At 50.0% G+C, this 18662-nt stretch overlaps 2 protein-coding genes across 3 annotated transcripts in view; both read left to right on the top strand.

The window, feature by feature from the left end:
- Positions 1-910: 910 nt before the first annotated feature.
- On the top strand, positions 911-10142 carry DNAJB5 (DnaJ heat shock protein family (Hsp40) member B5). Of its 2 annotated transcripts, XM_032860451.1 has the most exons (5): positions 911-1031; positions 1879-2023; positions 4367-4611; positions 7989-8590; positions 8722-10142. In XM_032860451.1, exons 2-5 carry the CDS (start codon positions 1956-1958, stop codon positions 8953-8955), a joined length of 1149 nt encoding a protein of 382 aa, XP_032716342.1. In that variant the 5' UTR covers positions 911-1031; positions 1879-1955; the 3' UTR covers positions 8956-10142. The 2 variants fall into 2 exon arrangements, with proteins under 2 accessions (XP_032716342.1, XP_032716343.1); XM_032860452.1 differs by lacking the exon at positions 911-1031 and having other exon boundaries at positions 1829-2023.
- An 8020-nt stretch (positions 10143-18162) lies between these two features.
- CUNH9orf131 (chromosome unknown C9orf131 homolog) overlaps positions 18163-18662 on the top strand; it is an 11758-nt gene continuing 11258 nt past the window's right edge. The window contains exon 1 of the mRNA XM_032860449.1: positions 18163-18379. Coding sequence (XP_032716340.1) covers positions 18344-18379 — 36 coding nt within the window. The 5' untranslated portion in view covers positions 18163-18343. The remainder of the gene's footprint in view (positions 18380-18662) is intronic.

Below are 18662 nucleotides of genomic sequence, written 5' to 3' on the forward strand. Positions count from 1 at the left end.
GGGGAAAGAAAGGGTGGGCTAACATTTGGGAACTCAAAGGGGAAGTAGGATGAAAAATTATAGAGAGAACGTTAATGAGAATTGTGGGGGTTGCTGAGGAGGGGCTGCTCACAAGGGAGCTGGGATGAGAGGATTATACAGAGGATGAATAGGGGACTCACAAAGGGAATGAGGAGGCGCTAAACCTGGAAACAACTACCAGTGTAAATTACAAAGGAGGAAGCGGAAGGGTGCTTAAATTCTGCATGTCTATCGGGGTCTGTTTTGTTAGGTCACCTCAGGTCAATTCTGGGTCAAGATAAGGTAAAGCTGAATCAGGTCTGGTCGAGGTCAGTTCAGAGCCTCGATGGAAGACAGGTAAGAAGGGGTGACCTTTTGACCCCGCTCGAGACTACACCTCGCAAAGCGCACTGTTCTCTCCTAAATCAAGAAAGGAAAGAATGCCCAGAAATCACCGCCAACTGGTAGACAGTTTTCCTTTAAGGCTGCCTTTGACGTTACACTGGTTCCAGAAGGTTCTCCCGGGATTCGAGCGGTGGCCAGTACGTCCCACCTTCTCAAAGCCGAGATTGGACTAATATAGTTGCCCCCAGTCTCGGGTCTGAGCCCGATAGACCAACCAATAAAATCAAAGGGCGCCTAGAGTTGCCGCCCTCTGTCCCTTTCACCAATGACACGACGAGCTAGCGAAGAGGTGTGGTTGACTGATCCCAGAGTGCACCAATCAGACGGACACCAATCACTGCCCGGAATGTGTGCGCGTGTGGCCGGGTGACAGGGGCGGAGAATGGGCGGCTATCACGAAGGCACTCGTTGAAGGCTGTCCAATTACAGCGGAGGCTGGGTTGAGTGACGGCCAGGCCGCGCAATGGGCGGCGCGGAGGCGGAGCCGTGGGGGCGGGTTCCCCGGCCCGCTGTCTGCGGCCGGCGGGCAGGCGACTCCTGTCCCAAGTGGAGGCGGCGGAGCCGGAGCCAGGGGAGGGGGAAGCGGCTGTCTGACGGACCTCGGTGGCGCCCGCAGCTCCTCACTGGTGAGGGCACCGAGCCAGGACTCAGGGGTCCCGGGAGCGGGGGCGTCGCGGAGCCAGGGGTCCTGGTGTAGGGGGTGGGGGAAACGGGGGGGGGGGCGCTGGGACACTGAAGGCCCATCGTTTCTTCTGCCGTGGTGGTGCGGGGACTGGGGTCTGCAAGTGCTCGATGTCTGCGACCCTCTAACAGGGGGTAGCCAGCGTCTGAGCTGGGGGGAGGGTCGGGCCGGGTCGGATTGGGTTCCGCCGGCGGAGGCGTTTCTGAGCCAGCCCAGCCTGTCAGCGCCGGTGACATCACCGACCACCCTCCCCCGCCCGAGCCCCTTCCCCTCCCTTCCCCTCCTCTCCTCGCCGCGCCTTTTGTCCCAGGCGAGCTCGGCTCTGCCCCGCCCCGCCCCGCCCATCTGCGAGGGAGGAGACTCCGGGTCAGTGACTTCATTGAGTAGGTTCTCGGGGATTGGGGTCGGATCCTCCCTGGAGAGAGGCGAGAGGAACTCACTGCCTCTCAGGCACTCACAATCACACCTGCCACAGGTACACAGGCTGCCACTAGCAAGCACACGCTTGCCACTGCCAGCCTTACTGTCACACTGCCATACAGCCATTCATACAGACATTGCTGCACCTGAGAGCAGGTGGCTGCTGGACCCTATTCCTTCACTCTCCACACCTGGGGATCAGGTCTAGCTCCTGCTGCACCGGACAGGACTTGCTGGGCAAGTGCCTCTGAGAACCTGAGGAGGTGGCTTCCAGAGCTGCAGCTTTCCAAGCAGGCTCCTGTGGAGCGATCAGAGGTGAGGGGCTGGGCTGGGCATGTTTAAGCGCACAGTGCTCTCCTGCCCATCCCCAGCAGCACCCCCACTACAGGCCCGAGGAGCTTTCCGGAGCTTCCCACACTTCTGGGGAGAAGACTTCTTAGCCAGCTTGATGTTTAAAATTCAGCTGGAGCCCTTAAAACTTCGAGCGTGGACGCTGAATGGGTTTGTAAAGTTCCGGTAAGTCCCTCTGGAGAAGGGCACTCATATCCCTACCACTTCAAATTCTCCACATCATATCCCCCTTCATTGCCAACCATATCATCCTCATCCCATCCATTACATGTAAGAACTCCCCTCCTACCTCACCCTTACATTTGAATGAGCTGCACCCCTTGTCATTCATCTATACCAAACCTTTTGGGCATCCATCCATTTTTCCACAGACATCTTCTCCAGTATTTCAACTCTCTACATCTCTCTCTCAACCCATTGGTAACCCATTTTCCCCCTCCGTCGTTTCCATTTGTCATCCCTTGTCCCCTTCACCAGTAATTCATCTTCTGTATCAACCATTCCCCTCCCTATACAGGCCTTCTTGCTATTTCTCATTTTTCACTCCTGCCTCTACATGAACATCCTCTTCATTCTTCTCCATCCAAGGCAGTGCCATGCCATGGGGTTCCTTTGTCATTCCAACACGTGGCTTGTGGGTATGGGGAGGGAGGGAGAGAGGGAGGAAAGGAGGAGGAAAAAGGCAATTCCTGAAAAAGCTTGCCTGTGTCTGTGGAGACAAGAGAATTGTAGGTCTAGAATGCTTATCAGGTGAGTGCCAGGAAGGAAGCTGGCCTGATAAGGAGGTAATACCGGGACAGCAAGAGGAGGGTGGGAGCATTGGCAAGCTGTTCCACTTGCCCTCTGCCTAGAAGCTGCTGTGGCTCTCTGGGGGCACCCTCTTGGTGTACTAAGGTTATTTCCCAGTCCTGGGGTGATGGGGAGAAGGTGTGGGCTGAGGCAGAGATGGCAGACCACCCCCAGTTCCCTTTCAGACGGCTTTTACCGCTGCTTCCGAAAATGGCTGCCCACCCCCAAATGCTCTTCTCTCACTCTTCCAACCCCAGCTTCCCCCACCAGGCGTGACATGCTGGTAGGGGGATAAGGGGGAGTACCCGCCTTTATGGAGCCTTTTCTTCGTCAGAGTGAGGTGACTCCCAGAACCATGAGTCAACTCAGCCACCTGCAACAGGCCCTGTGGGGGCAGGAGCTAGGGCCATTGTCCCTGCCTTCCTGGGGCCTTAAGGCCTACCCTTACCCATTACACCCCTCACTCCTGCCAGGAAACCCTGTATACCTCACTGAAGCAGTCAGAGGCAGAAAACCAGGCCTCAGCTATGGCTGCCAGCCCAGGACATTGCTAGAAAGACTGATTTTCTGGGCTTTGGTAGGGGTTGGCCAAGCCGCTGAAGGCCTAGAGAATGTCTTCTGGCCATCTCCCCAGCTACAGAATAGTCCCCTTCCCTTCCTATCCACCATGTAGTCAGTGATGAAGGGGGATTAGGGCAAAGAATAAGGGCCCTATGTTTCTCCCTCACAAAACAAATGCCCCTGGATCCAGCTTAGAAGGAACTATCAGAGGAGTGTGAACTTGGCCCTGGGCCAGATCCTGAACCACTGGGCAGATGAGAAGGAGGGACTGGTAGGGAAGGGAGGGTATTAAGGAAATAGTGATTAGTGCCTAACTGTTCTGACAACTAAGGTTAAGAAAGGCCCTATGCCCAGGATGCTTTTGTTCACTAACACTAGTGCTTAGATGGCAAAGACATGTCTTCACATACATTTTGTGTGTAGACACTGGGAAATGAGTAAAGGGAACTGTTGCCCTGGTTGGAAGAAGGACAGTGTCATCCCCCTGCTAATAAGGGAGTTAGAAACACCAGTTTCCAAAGGCTATGAGTCATCCTCTGATCTGAATCACACGTGAGGCTTAGCATCATCTGGGGAGCAGGGACAAGGAGACTTGGGGTCTTCACTAGTGGAGAGGACTCCAGGCACCCACACCCTGACTCAGCTTGGCTGGCCAGGACAGCTGGCTAAAGATCGGGCCTGTCCCTAGTCCTGGGCCACTGCCCCAGCTGCCCTTAGCCCGGGCACCATGCCTGAGGAGTGGTGTAAAAGACCACAACGCTCAGGTGACCTCACCCAGCACACTGATCTTTGCCAGCTTCTGTGTGTGGGCCTGTCAGTCCATGGTGCCACCTCATGCAGCAGGACCTCTCAGGGGTCCTCAGTCTGGCCCAAGGACTTGGGCCTTAGCCTAGCCCCTAGTAGGCCACAGCCTCCAGCTTCTTGCCGGGAAAATCCAGGAGCTGACGAAAGAATCACAGAATCCTAGAATGTCAGAGCTGGAAGAGATCATCTAGTCCAAACCTTTCATTTCACTGATGGGGAGACAGAGGCCTACAGAACAGGCATGACCTGCTGAAAGTCACACAGTGAGTCACTTAGAGATTATAGGATCATCAGGAACAGGGCTAGGTCAGGAGGGAAGAGGGGCTTCAAGGACTGCCCCTGGGTTTCTTTCAGAAACAAGGAGACAAGTGCCGGTCCAGTGGCTGTGATGGGAAAGGATTATTACAAGATTCTTGGGATCCCATCGGGAGCCAACGAGGATGAGATCAAGAAAGCCTACCGGAAGATGGCCTTGAAGTACCACCCAGACAAGAACAAAGAACCCAATGCTGAGGAGAAGTTTAAGGAGATTGCAGAGGCCTATGATGTGCTGAGTGACCCCAAGAAACGGGGCCTGTATGACCAGTATGGGGAGGAAGGTAAGAGGGCAGTGCTCCAGTCTGATACTGGACCCCTGTCCTTGTCTGGGGTGCTGGGTGACCCAGTTCTCATAGGCAACTGGAAGCTGAGGAGGGGGTGAGGGAGGCAAGTGTACTCAGCACTGACACCTGGAGGAGAGACCACCCACTACCCCGCCTTGGCTTACCATAGTTCTCCCCACTTCTCTCTGCTCCTCTCTCTCCTCAAATTCAGGCCTTAGAGACTTCTGGAGTCAGGAGCAGAGGCCTTCCCCCTCCCATTTTTCCCTCCCGGCCTTATTAGTCCAGTCTGAAGTCCCAGCCACTTCATTGGCTGATAGGGAATGTTAGGGAGAAGGAGTGTGTGTGGTTTGGCGGTCTGAGGACAGAGCATTTACATTCATCAGCATCAAAGTTTGGCCCTTAAGCAGCCTGGGAATTAACCACTGGAGCTCTGATATGGAGAGATGATCTTCCCCTTCCTTGCCCACTTCAAGCCAGCATAATGGAGGGGGAGCTTTGCCTCCCTGAGGAAGTGGCAGGGATCCAAGGATGGAAGGGGAACTGCTGCTGGCATCTTGCCACCCTCCCTGAAGTAGCTGATGGCCTTGCACAGGGTGGCAGGAAAGGCCCAAATAAAGCCTCTGAGAGGGCGGCCCCTCCCAGTACATCCCACAGGCATGAGGTAGCTGCTAATTCTGGGCCTGCCCCTCAGGGCCGCCTGCCACCCGCCAGCCACAGGCACCTGTTAGGCTATATTAAGAGACGTTGCCACAGCTGAAGACTCTCCTTCCCAAGAGGAACTGTCCTTCCTGCCCAATAGCATCTACCTTCCTTCCACTTTCTCCTCTTCACTCTCCCCACTCCAGCTTCAAAACTAGATGGGCTAATGATATGTACTGTACCTGCTACAGAGTGTGCTCAAAAGTGTTCTTTTCTTCTCCTCCTCGCTTTGTGTCCCATGCTAGCCTCTCTGCACCCCAGTTCTCCCAACCCCATCCTCATTCTCCATGCCACTAGTTCCTTCAGTTTTAACCCGCTCACCTACTAGACTTGCTAGCTCCCAGATTCACAGACATCTGCTGGAATCCCCAGTGTTCTCTCAGCTAAGACATTTTTCTCTCTGGGGTGGAGGGGGTGGAGGGGGAAGAGGGAAGCAGTGTACACACCATGCCACCGTGTGACCTGTCTAGGAATTGCACTCTTTTTTTTTTTTTTTTAAGATTTTATTTATTTATTTGACAGAGAGATAGATCACAAATAGGCAGAGTAGCAGGCAGAGAGAAGGAGAAGCAGGCTCCTTACTGAGCAGAGAGCCCGATGCGGGGCTTGATCCCAGGACCCTGGGACCATTACCTGAGCTGTAGGCAGAGGCTTAACCCTCTGAGCCACCCAGGCGCCCCTAGGAATTGCACTCTTTTCTCCACTTGGCCTCACCTTTGTTAGCAGAAGAGCTACCCAGAAACTTCACCCTGCCTGCATGACCAAGCCTGAGTGAAGGGCAAAGCTCAGCCCCTAGGCCCAGACACTGCGTTCTGCTGTCGATCTACAGCCCAGGTGGTCTCCAAAGAATGCAGCACAACCTTAAGGAGAAACCCAGGGCCCAGGGAAGGAGAACCAGCCTTGAAAATGTGGGTTATATTTGTTGGCCCTGCCCCTGCCCCAAGAGCCAGCCAGCAGAAGTGTGCACAGAGACACTCTGCACAACCCTGGCTGGGGACAAGTTGTTCCCAGCTTGGAAAAGGGGGTGGTCACTGCCACTGCAACAGGGATCCCTACAGAGAAGTTTCCCCTCCTGCTGTTACCAGTCCAACCTCTCTCTGTAACTGGGCTCTGGCAAGCTTCTTGAACTTACCTGATAATCAGACCCTCAGTATAAGCAAAGAACAGACCCCGAGTCTCAGGGGAGGGATGAAGAGACAGCTGCCACAAATCTCTGAACTGCCTGCCACTTGGCCTCTCTAATGAAACCTAAGTCTGTCCTTGTGGTCCCAGGAAATAAGAGGCTAATTATTTTAGGCTTAGACTTCCACTGCCAATTGAAATTTGAGATAAAAAGCCTCAAAGAGAAGAGTCCCTTCCCCTAGCCTGTGCCCCACCTGAGTCTATACATTGTAGATCCTTTTGCAGTGTTAACCCCCTCCCTCACTCCTCCCCACACCCCACCCCATCACCACCACTACCATCCCCCCGTGAAGGCTGCCTCCAGCAATCTGAGTTCCTTAGGCAGGACCTGACTGTGAGAGAGCAGCTAGGGCCACTACCCACAACGTGCCAGCACATTCGTGCATTTTGGCTGCTCTGACATCAGGTATAGGGTGTGGGGCTTGGTGTTGTAGAAGTCCAAGAAGCACTATTCCCATTTGTATTCTGTGTCTGTCCAGTGTGTGAACAGCACCCCTGGAGTTGTACAATACCATGAGCTTTGAGTGTGGAAGCAAAACATCTGAAAACTTTTTCTAGAGAAACAGCTCCTTGGGGCACCTGGGTGGGTCAGTCAGTTAAGCATCTGACTTTGGGTCCGGTCATGATCTCAGGGGTCCTGGAATCAAGCCCCCCAGTCCTGCCCCCTCATCCAGCCCCTTTGTGTGCAGGCCCTGTGTCCAGTTCCCCCCCCACTCCACCATAGGGGTCCCTATTCAGCAGGGAAGCTGCTTGTCCCTCTCCCTCTGCCCCTCCCACCCCCCCTACCCCCAGCTCATAGGCACGCTGTCTCTCTCTTGCTCTCTCTTTCTCTCTCTCTGATATAAATAAAATATTTTTTAAAAAGAGACAAAGAAAAAGAAGTAGCTCCTCATCTCCAAGCTAATGAGCTTTCCTGCTTTTTGGGGCCCTCCTGATTTCCCATTTGGGTAGGAGTCAGGAAGAAGAAGAACAACACTAGAAGCAAAATGAGCGTGGGCTTCCTCCTGGATGGTATCCCCACATTATTTGGGACAGGTCACTTACTAGCTTCCTATACAGTTAAATCCTGTCCAGTTGCCTCTCACTCTGTGTGTCTTAGGAGATAAACAAAGATTTGGGAGTCAGGTATGACTGTAATGTGATCCCAGGCCAGCCACTCAAGGCTTCGTGAGATATCTTTGGGTCATGGGGACATGGAAGAGATTACATGACTGGAAGTCCTATCCTCCCAAGTCTTCTAGCCTTGGCTTTTCTACCTGTTAGGTAACTCAGCTTCTTTGAACCTCATGATGTGCTTTATTATTAAACATATAATTAAGAATAGAAATTAATCTTATCAGAGACTTTTCTTACTCTGTTATGCCAGTCCTCTCTATGCGAGTTGAAGGGGGCTTCTTTCTCTAGGCCCATGAACTAGGAGCTAGAGGGCAGGGGGCGGAGATTGGGGTGGAGCCAGGACCAGCCACACTATGCCTAACTTCTCCTCCCTCCAGGCCTGAAGACCGGCGGTGGTTCATCAGGTGGCTCCAGTGGCTCCTTTCACTACACCTTTCATGGGGATCCCCATGCCACCTTTGCCTCCTTCTTTGGTGGCTCCAACCCCTTCGATATCTTCTTTGCCAGCAGCCGGTCCACTAGACCATTTGGTGGCTTTGACCCAGAGGACATGGATGTGGATGAAGATGAGGATCCATTTGGTGCCTTTGGCCGCTTTGGCTTCAATGGGCTGAGTAGGGGTCCAAGGCGAGCCCCAGAACCACTGTACCCTCGGCGCAAGGTGCAAGACCCACCTGTGGTGCATGAGCTGCGGGTGTCCCTGGAAGAGATCTACCATGGCTCCACCAAGCGCATGAAGATCACAAGGCGGCGCCTCAACCCTGATGGGCGAACTGTGCGCACCGAGGACAAGATCCTACACATTGTCATCAAGCGTGGCTGGAAGGAAGGCACCAAGATCACCTTTCCCAAAGAGGGTGATGCCACACCTGACAACATCCCTGCTGACATTGTCTTTGTGCTCAAAGACAAGCCCCATGCACACTTCCGCCGAGATGGCACCAACGTGCTCTACAGTGCCCTGATTAGCCTCAAGGAGGTAGGGCTTGGGTCAGGTTGTGTGTGTGTTGGGGAGGGGAGGGAAAATGGGCACATTCTTTCCTCACTTCAATCTTTTCCTCCCTTCCCACTCTGTGCCACCTTTTCCTCACTCTGCCTCATTTTCCCCAGGCGCTGTGTGGCTGCACTGTGAACATTCCCACTATCGATGGCCGGGTGATCCCATTACCCTGCAATGATGTCATCAAGCCAGGCACCGTGAAGAGACTCCGTGGGGAGGGCCTTCCCTTCCCCAAAGTGCCCACCCAGCGAGGAGACCTCATTGTCGAGTTCAAAGTTCGCTTCCCAGACAGATTAACACCACAGACACGACAGATCCTTAAGCAGCACCTACCCTGTTCTTAGGCTCTGCCCCAGCCAGCCCAGAGTCTACCACAGCAATACCCCCTACAGTCACCCCACCCAGTGTGCACCCAGCTTGGTGTCCACCGGACACGGGCAACTTTTTCTAAAATGGAAAAAAAAAAAAAAGCCACTGGATTTCAGGAAAATGTTCCTGTCCCTGACCCTTTTCAGAACTGGGCTGCCTTGGGGAAGTGGGTGGGAGGTGGGGAGAGCTAGCCCAGGCCAGGGGTCAATTTTCATGTCACTTGTTTTGAATCCAGTAACCACGCCAGTGGCTGGAGAGTGACCTGAGTGCTACTTGAAGATACAGAGATTCCTGTCCATGCCTGTAAATAGCATGTCCTCTTTCCCCTCTCAGCTTTGCTAATACCTCTCCTCTCCCTTCTCTTCAGCTTCCTCCTACTGGGGAATAAAGAAGATAGAAAGGGCACTGCCTTCCCCACCCCCATCCCACCCCTAAGTCCACAGTGTCTAAGGTTAATGCATACATATTCACTCACACAAAGCACTCACCTAGAGCTATCTGTGCCTCTCCGGAGTCGAGATAAGAAGAGAAGGTCCATAACCCATGAACTGGGCCACTGAGCACGAGACACTTTTCATTTGGGGCAGGAAGGTGAACAGGAGGGCCCTTGGCAGCCTCCCTGAGAGCTTCCCTGCCCAGATCCCACAGAGCTGAAAGTTCTGTCCTCCTTGCTGCTCTCAGGAGTGTGCAAGGTGGGGGGAGGGGAAGAGGGCCTGCTGTATTAAGGCTAAGAGGTAGGGGGCAAGGTCCATCCCCCAGCCTTCATCAGGAAGGGAAAGGGCTTTGGGGTCAGGTGGCAGCTATTCCCCACCAAGAGATTCAGGGTCACAGGTTTCTCCCCACACCTCTGAACTCAGGGCCTAGCCACCCCCAAACTTCCAAATCCCACTTTTGTGATATGTGAAGCTACTTATTTCTTACCGTTCATGGAGGCTGCGTGGGAGAATTTCCAGCCCTTTGATGTCTGTTACCCACCCCACTCCCACAGTTGTATAAAGGTCAAATAGTGAAGAAGCTAGGGGAAGATGGCTTCAGCCAGGTCCTGGGGTGGGGTCTTTAGGTTTTCTCACTTTGACAAGCCCCTGAATGTTTTTATAGTAGTTTTTTTGTATTTTTTTGTAATGACAGTATTATGAAAAAAAATAAAGTATTTTAAAAATAAGGCATCTGAGCAGGAACAATGAACCTGGGATGGGGGCAGATGTGAAGTACCACTCAACTTCCCTCCAGGGCCCTGGTCACTGCAAATAAATCCTGGAAGTCCCACAATATAAGCTGAAGTGGACCCCTTCCTTCCTCTAAGCCTAGGCTCCTGGGATTTCTAAAACCTATACCCCAAACACAGCAAAAACAGAAGACACCACTCAACTATTAGAAGAAACAAATCTATTTAGAAAGAATAAATATCCTTGGTTATGAGAAATACAGACTATCCTCTTTGAAGGATGTGCTAGCATGAGAACTAATATATTTTCTCTACATGGACTGGCATTTTCTTTGAGAAAAATGTTCCTCCTACAAGGGGATAAAGGAGGACTTTCTGGCAACTAGAAGAGAATCATCCCCATAGACAGAGCCTGGGGCAGTGGAAAAAGCGACTAGAGGTAGCTGGCTGCTGTCTCTGGCCCATGCTGGCAGGGCCTGGCTGGGGATGCAGGCTCCCTAGAAGGCATGAACACTGTTGCTGATCCTTAAATCTTACAATTTTCTGGGGATGTTTGTCCTTGTTTCTGAACTACTTATCCCTGCTGAGACAACTCTGATCCTCAGGGGCTGCATATGGCCTGTCCAATGCACTTGTCAGTCTCCTTGGATCTGGGTAAGGAGGGGACCCATAGTCGTAGGAATGGCCACCTGCAGGATAGGCCTGGGCCTGGACTTCCTCCTGATGCTGACTTTCTTCCATGCCTGAGCCCCGGATTCTTCTTCAAGATCAAGCCTACAAGAACCATGCCCTCCTAAGCTTCACAGTGCCATGAAGACACCTCTGCCTTCACCAGGGCCCAGGCTCCATGCAGAGGCTAACACAAACTAAGCTTTAACAAGAACTTCAGTCCTTGCCTTTTCCCCTGGGACAGTGCCAGTGAAAAAGCTTATCATCCTTTTACCTATGGTACTTTGGGGAGGAGCCTGTTCCCTCCACTGCAGAAACCAAGGGGTCTTGTTCACAAAGGTGTCTGCAAATTTCCTGGCCTGGGCAGGGAGATCCCCAACCCTGCATCCGCTACTCTGGGCTTTCTTGTTTTGGGTCCCTTAGGTTGCCCTCTTTGCTTGGGACTAAATTATTGTCCTGGTTCTTTCCCGAGGCCTGAAGCTTTGGGATCCAGGTCTGCTGAGCCAGACTACTTCCTCTGGCTTCAGTGTGTAAATGTAAGACCTAGGAAACTGTCGTATCTCACTGAGCACTCTCTGGGGATAAGCTTATGAGTCCTTAAAAGCCAGGCTATCTGAGGCCAGGGGCACTCCCGTGAGAAAACCCTGAAGCTGGTTCTGCTGCTCTAACTGCAACTTGAGCCTTTCCCATCTTAGAAGTGGCATGGGGGATTTGTGGTCATTTAATGCCTGTGTAACCCTACACACACACACACACACACACACACACACACACACACATATCCCTACCAACATAAAAGTCAAGATAGTAAAAGAACTAAGGGAAAGACTAGTTTTGCCAGGTCCTGGGCAGTGGGGTCTTAACTCACTTTGAGAAGCCCCTGAAGCCTTTTATAGTAGTGTGTGTGTATATGTGTATAATTTTGTAATGACAGTACTGTGACTGTCATTTGCTCATTTGTATGACAGTAACACGTTCTTTAAGGTCTGGCCATCCTGAATCTTAGGCAGCCATCACTCTTGGTGGTAGGGGCCATTCCTTGGTCACTGGAGCTCCTGGACCACTCAGATAGCCATTTAGCTTCTGGGCATCTCCCAGCTCACTGACTCAGAACACCTCAGCATCTGGAGTCTTCTTGGACTTCACTATCTTCCTAGACTATTTGACCCTTGAAGGAATCCCTAAATTAATCTCCAATATCCTTTTCCTAAAGTGGAAACTCCAAGAAGATGCTCCCCTCTGTGGCCATCCCCCTCCAAACACTCCTCCTCTGTGTTTGGGGCACTGCTGCTCCATGGCTGGAGTCTGTGGGTATACAACTCCACTCTTAACCCTTGGGTCATGTCCTGCCATCATTTGGAAGTGACTCTGGACTGCCTCTCTTATCCCCCATACACTTGCATTCTGCCATGATTTGTCCAGAATGATGGGTGAAAGTTTGTCTGCTCTTCTTCTTGGACTGAGGGTCCTATGTGAACCAGAACCAGCATCTCAGGGCCCTCTGGCTTCCTTGCTCACAGGAAGCAGGAAAATAACTATACAGGGTAGGGATTGAATTTTTTGTGATCAGCCTATCCTCTGACCTACACAATGGTTTCTTTCAAAGAGCTACGCAACCTTGGCTTAGCCATTCCCAAAACATGTGTGGCTGAGAGAGAAAAGTGGACCAGGGAAGAAACCATGATTGGGTCTCCAACAATGTAACAGTTTTATGATTCAAGGACCTGGTGAGGTAAGCTCTACCTCTGCCACACCCAAAATTATATAACCTGGGCTTCCTAGTGCTTAGCTAGTACCTACCTAGATCAAGGAAGGGAAGATACCTTTCAAGAGGTATTTAGCCAGTGTTCCTGACTCATTGAGGGTACCAAATTTCCAGTTTCTAAGCAGCTATAAGATTTCCCAGGAGGCAGCAAATGTATAATAGGCAGCAAGCCATGAACAATACACACCTATAGGGATCCCACTGTGATAGACTTGTCCCAGCTTCCTGTCCAAGTAAACCAATGCATTTTCCAGTTGCTTCCAATTTAGTTTCTCTTTTGAACACCTTGAAAAGTCATTTTCTGACCAATTCTCCCAATCACTCAACAAGTCACTTTTTATCTCCTCTACAGAACCAGCCCCAAAGCCTCACTAGATAGCCTTCTGAACTCCTTGATAGGTAACAATTCTGTGATAGGTCTTTTCTAACTATGCCTCAGACTCTTCCCTTAGTCATTCCCTAACTGGAACTTTGTGGCTTCCTCACATAGGAACTTCCTGGCTGTCACAATCCAATCTTCCTTAGAGCCTTGCTACTTTGGCTCATAAACACATAGGGCTGTGAAAGTCTATGATTGTTCCTTAGCTGAGATTTGTCTGTTGGTTGCCACGAGGCTGCATCAATACCAGAGACTCTTGGATCATGCAAGCCAAGACCCACCACTGTCACATGGACTCTTTCAAAGGTGATGCACTCTAGTTGGTTCCAAATATTATTGCTTATAGTAAATTCTCTAGGAAGAATGGAAACTGCCACATAGGTCTGAGAGGCCAGGGTATACTGAAAAAGATTAAAACTCACAAATCTACAAACCACTTCTGTAACAGGTATTAAATTTCATTTGAGGTGAGAGATTGTACCTCATGCTGGATTCTAGGAAAGGATTACCTCAGAGATCCTAATCTGGGATGAAAAAGAAGGTAGTAGGAGTGGGAGCAAGGGTTGAAGTTTGGCTTGAGGTAGGGGCTGGTAATGAAGCAGAGTTCAGGGCTGGGGAAGCACTGGGGAACCTATAGTCTGAATTTTAACTGAGAGGTGGAGGAGTGGGCATTAGAAATTATATCACAGTGGTGCCTGGGTAGCTCAGTCGGCTGAGCATCTGGTTCTTGGGTTTTGGCTCAGGTCATGATCTCAGGGTCGCAAGACAACCCTGCCTCAGCTTCTGCACTAGGCTTGCAGCCTGCTTAAGAAGAATCTTAATCTTTCCCTCTCCCTCTGCCTCTACCGGCCCACCACTCACCCTCTCCAAACAAACAAACACAAAAATTTTAAACTACTGATTTTTAAAATGATGTGCATATATTACTCTGATTAAAAAAAAAAAACTAATTTGGGGTGTCTGGGTGGCTCAGTGGGTTAAGCCTCTGCCTTCGGCTCAGGTCATGATCTTAGGGTCCTGGGATGGAGCCCTGCATTGGACTCTCTGCTCAGCAGGGAGACTGTTTCCACCTCTCTCTCTGTGGGCCTCTCTGCCTACTTGTGATCTCTGTCTCTCTGTCAAATAAGTAAATAAAATCTTTTAAAAAAACCCCTAATTTTAAAAACAACCAAGAAAAAAAGCAAACAGATGTTTGATAGAGATTGCATTATAAAAATCTCCACATAGATTCCACGTGGATGGAACTGGATAATATTACAATGAGTGAAATAACTCAATAAGAGAAAGACAATTATCATATAGTTTCAGTCATACGCAGAATACAAGAAACAGTGCAGAGGATCATAGGGGAAGGGAGGGAAAACTGAATGTGATGTCATCAGAGAGGGAGACAAACCATGAGAAACTCTTAATTATAGGAAACAAACTGAGGGGGTGCGTGGGTGGCTCAGTTCGTTAAGCAACTGCCTTCAGCTTGAGTCATGATCCTGAAGTCCCAGGACTGAGTCCCACATCAGGCTCCCTGCTCAGTGCGGAGTCTGTTTCTCCCTCTGACTCTCTCCCCTCTCACACACACACTCTCTCTCTCTCATTCTCTCTCTCAAATAAACAAATAAAATCTTAAAAAAAAGGAAACAAACTGAGTGTTGCTGGAGGGGAGGTTAGTAGGGAGATGCGGTAGCTGGGTGATGGGCATGAACGACAGCATGTGACATGATGAGCACTGGGTGTTATATGCAACTGATGAATTACTGAATGCTACATCTGAAACTAATGATGTACTATATGTTGGATAATTGAATTTAAATTTCAAAAATATCTCCAAGTAAGCCTGAAATAATCCAATTTATAAAATGAAGTCTATAAGATTTCCATCTCTGACTTTAGCTAGTCTAGGTATTATGAAATGTGCTCCCACTGCAAAACACACAAATGCTGATAAATTAGAGCAAATACACTTTTAAGTGCATTGCTGAGCTTATAAGAAAGTAAGGGAAGCTTTTAGTAAACAAAAACAGAAGAGAAAAAGAAAAAGACAAATAAAAGAGAGAGGAGGGGGCACCTGGTTGGCTCAGACCACGGAGCATACAACTCTTGATCTGGGAGTTGTAAATTCAAGCCCCATGTTGCGTGTAGAGAGTACTTAAAAATGAAATCTTAAGAGAGAGAGAGAGGGAGGGGCGCCTGGGTGGCTCAGTGGGTTGGGCCTCTGCCTTCCGCTCAGGTCATGATCTCAGGGTCCTGGGATCGAGCCCCGAATCAGGCTCTCTGCTTGGCGGGGAGCCTGCTTCCCATCTCTCTCTGCCTGCCTCTCTGACTACTATGTGATCTCTGTCTGTCAAATTTTAAATAAATAAAATCTTTTAAAAAATTAAAAGATTTTTAAAAAGGCGGGGGGAAGAAAGGAAGAAGGAAGGGAGGAAGCAGGGGAGAGGAAAGAAGGAAGGAAGAAAAAATTCTAGAGCCAAAATTAGATGGAAAGCCAACACTGACACCAGGGCTGCCTTAGGAATATGCCCAAACCAGAAACCTAAAGCTTTGCTGGTTATCAGCCCCACTGAGGAATAGTGTTTAGATTTAACAAAGGGAACTGAATCTAAGGACAGCACATAAAGCACCCAAAAGGACTATATCTTAAAGATGTAAACAGAAAAATCTACATGCTAGTAACAAAAACCAACAAGAAAATCAATCTGTCTCTGGTGACACTAAGAATGGGGAGGAGAGACTGATTTGAGAAATAGACAAAGTCTGCAAAACTGAGTGGAAAGACTAACAACATTAATGTTAATGATTTTCCCTAATAATTTATAATCATAATCCTAGTCTCATGCAATCCTGGGATTTGAATTTATACCATACTCACAGAATGAGAAATCCCAATACAAGAAATAGAAACAGCTCCAGGTTCTGCAAGATTCACAAAGCTAAAACTGAACCAAATATGAGCTCCTAATAATACATATATCAAACATATAAGGAATAAGACCTCCATAAGCCAAAGTCCAGAGAAACTACAAACAGAAAAATAAGACATGTTCAGACTGCAGATACTGAAATTATAAGAAAAAGTATACAAAGTAAATAGATTTAAAGTGTTTTAAGTGAAAAGACAGAGATCATCTCTATGCAGAGCAGAAAGAAGGAACATTTAGACCTACCTGATCTTCAGGGTAGGTTACCTAAGGAGATACTGTCTGAATTAAGACAGAAGGACACTTAAGAATTAGCCAGGTAGAAAAAAGTGGTGAGGGCATTCTGGAGAGAGAAATAAGAATCATCATGGGCAAAGATATGAAAGCAATAATGAGCACAGGGGGCTCAGGGGAAACTACTAACATTCTTCTTCTTTATTAGAACAAATGCAAGCAGGTAATGGCAAGATAAGCAAAGAAGTACAGAGAGATCTGTAAGTGGAGGGTTCTGTACACCGTGTAGGAAATATGGCCTCACTGAAGGATTTTAAAGAGAGTAGTATCATGGTCATTTTTGGTGAGGAGAGTACTTAAGACCGACAAAGTGGGAGAAATGGAGATCAGCTAGGAGACAATTGCACAGTCTGTGAGAGAAATGATGAGAGCCTGAACTAATAGGATGACAGTGAGAATGGGGAAGAGAGATTTAAGAAACAGCAGATAAAATTAGCAAAAGTTGGAAAAAATAAAGGGGGACCAGTGTAGAATGGCTCCTGTTTCTTTTCTTTTAAGATTTTATTTATTTGATAGAGACACAGCAAAAGAGGGAACACAAGCAGAGGGAATGGGAGAGGGAGAAGCAGGCTTCCTGGCAAGCGGGGAGCCCGGTGCGGGACTTGATCCCAGGACTCTGGGATCATGACCCGAGCTGAAGGCCCACGCTCAATGACTGAGCCACCCAGGTGCCCCTGGCTCCTGCTTCTGGCCTGGGTGATTAGGTGATACTAATTGCTTTGGGGAACACAGCAGGAAGAGCAGACTGGGACAGAATGTGAAAATGGTTTAAGTTATGAAGATGATAGACCTGGGGTACCTGTGATAAACTGAGCTTGGGGATGTTTAGCAAGCAATTGGGATTCACTAGACTGAAGCCCACAGAAGTCAGTGCAGAAATAACTAACCACACGAGGGGCTTCTGACTACCTAAGATAACCTACTTTAGAGAATAACATAGTTATTAAAATTGATGGTTAGGAAGAGTTTACAGTGAGTAGAAAAGGCTTACACTAAAATATTAACTGCCTTCCTACCTTATAAAAACCTACATGTATTTAATAAACATAAAAATATGAATAGCAAAGTCTGAAAAGAAATATGTCAAAGTGCTAGGGAAATTATTTTGAGATTGGAAGTTTATGGGATTCTTCTTTCTAGTTTTTCGTATCTTCTAAATTCAGTATATAATACTATCTTAACTGTTTAAAAAAAAAAAAAAAAAAGGCAATATTTCTTCCTGCCTCTAGTGGGACATAGCTAAACTTCCAAACCCAAAACCTTACACAGAGTAGCCCCTCAATAAATGCAGTAAATTACCGATACCTGGGATCTGAAGGTAGATGCCTCAGATTTTCCTATCTTCTTTTTAAAATTTTATTGATTTAAGTAACCTCTGCACCCAACGTGGGGCTCCAACTCCCATCCCCAAGAACAACGAGCAAGCCAGGCGCCCCAGATCTTGCTATGTTCTAAAAGCCTTGGCCTGGCCTGTCTGCTAGAGGCCTCTCCACGGTGGGCCTCGGCTCCTCGGGAGCCCGCCTCACCTCTGCCGCTTGACATTCTGCCCTATCTAGTGGGCCTGTGCTGGGCTGCCTCCCACTGGTGCCCCCCGCGGCCTCACAGCACCCTTCATCCTCCTCTGAAACTTCCCCGGGGTCAGGTCCGGCATCCCGCCTCCTGTGGATGAGTGTGAAGGAAGGAGAGTTTGAGAAACTGACCTCTCCTGGAGGAGTGGCTCCGTGAGGTCTCACTGTCCTCTGACCAGTCCAGACATGTTCAGGACACCGGGCCTCTCCGGGACACGGGACAAGACCGTGTCCGTGCGGCCAGGGTAGTGGGGCTGGGCTGCTGGCGGGGCCCTTCCCGCGACATCGCCATGGAGGAGGCGGGGAGAAGGGGAGGAAAGAAAAAGGGCGGGGACGGGAGGAAAAAGGGGAGAGGGAGGGGGAAAGGAAAGGGAGAAGGAGGGAGAGGAAGAACGACTAGCGGGTTAGGCAGCGAAGAAGCCGCTGCAGCAGCGACGCGTCAACGCTCGGACCCACGGCGGGTCCTCCGCGCAGCGCCCCCTACCCAGAAGCCTCATCGCGGGAGGTGGGGGTAGTCCCGCGGCGGGAAGGGCTCTGGGGCGTCGTTAAAGTCCCGCCTGAACCTCGGCTGTGAGCTTAACTGCCCAGCTCACGTCTCACGGAAGCCAATGAGGCTCACCAGACTGGAGGCCTCCAACCTGGAGGTGAGGCCTCAAGAAGTGGCCAAGGCCTCAAGGAAGCCTGAGGAAAGAGTTCCGAAGCCCGGAAAGAGGACCTAGGCGGGGCCTCTCCAAGAAATCCCGCCCATCGCTCATTCTAGATACTGAACTCTAGCCAAATACTACCAGGCAGATGCTGGAGTTAAAGCAGTGGACTGGGTAGACAAGGTGTCTGCCCTCAGATTATTAAGGCACAAGTTACAGTCTGGTGTGGAAAGTGCCGGGGGGGGGGGGGGGGGGGGGGGGGGGGGGGGGGGGGGGGGGGGGG

The sequence above is a fragment of the Lontra canadensis genome, unplaced genomic scaffold (assembly GCF_010015895.1).
Source record: "Lontra canadensis isolate GAN:19392208 unplaced genomic scaffold, GSC_riverotter_1.0 scaffold19, whole genome shotgun sequence".
NCBI lineage: Eukaryota > Metazoa > Chordata > Mammalia > Carnivora > Mustelidae > Lontra > Lontra canadensis.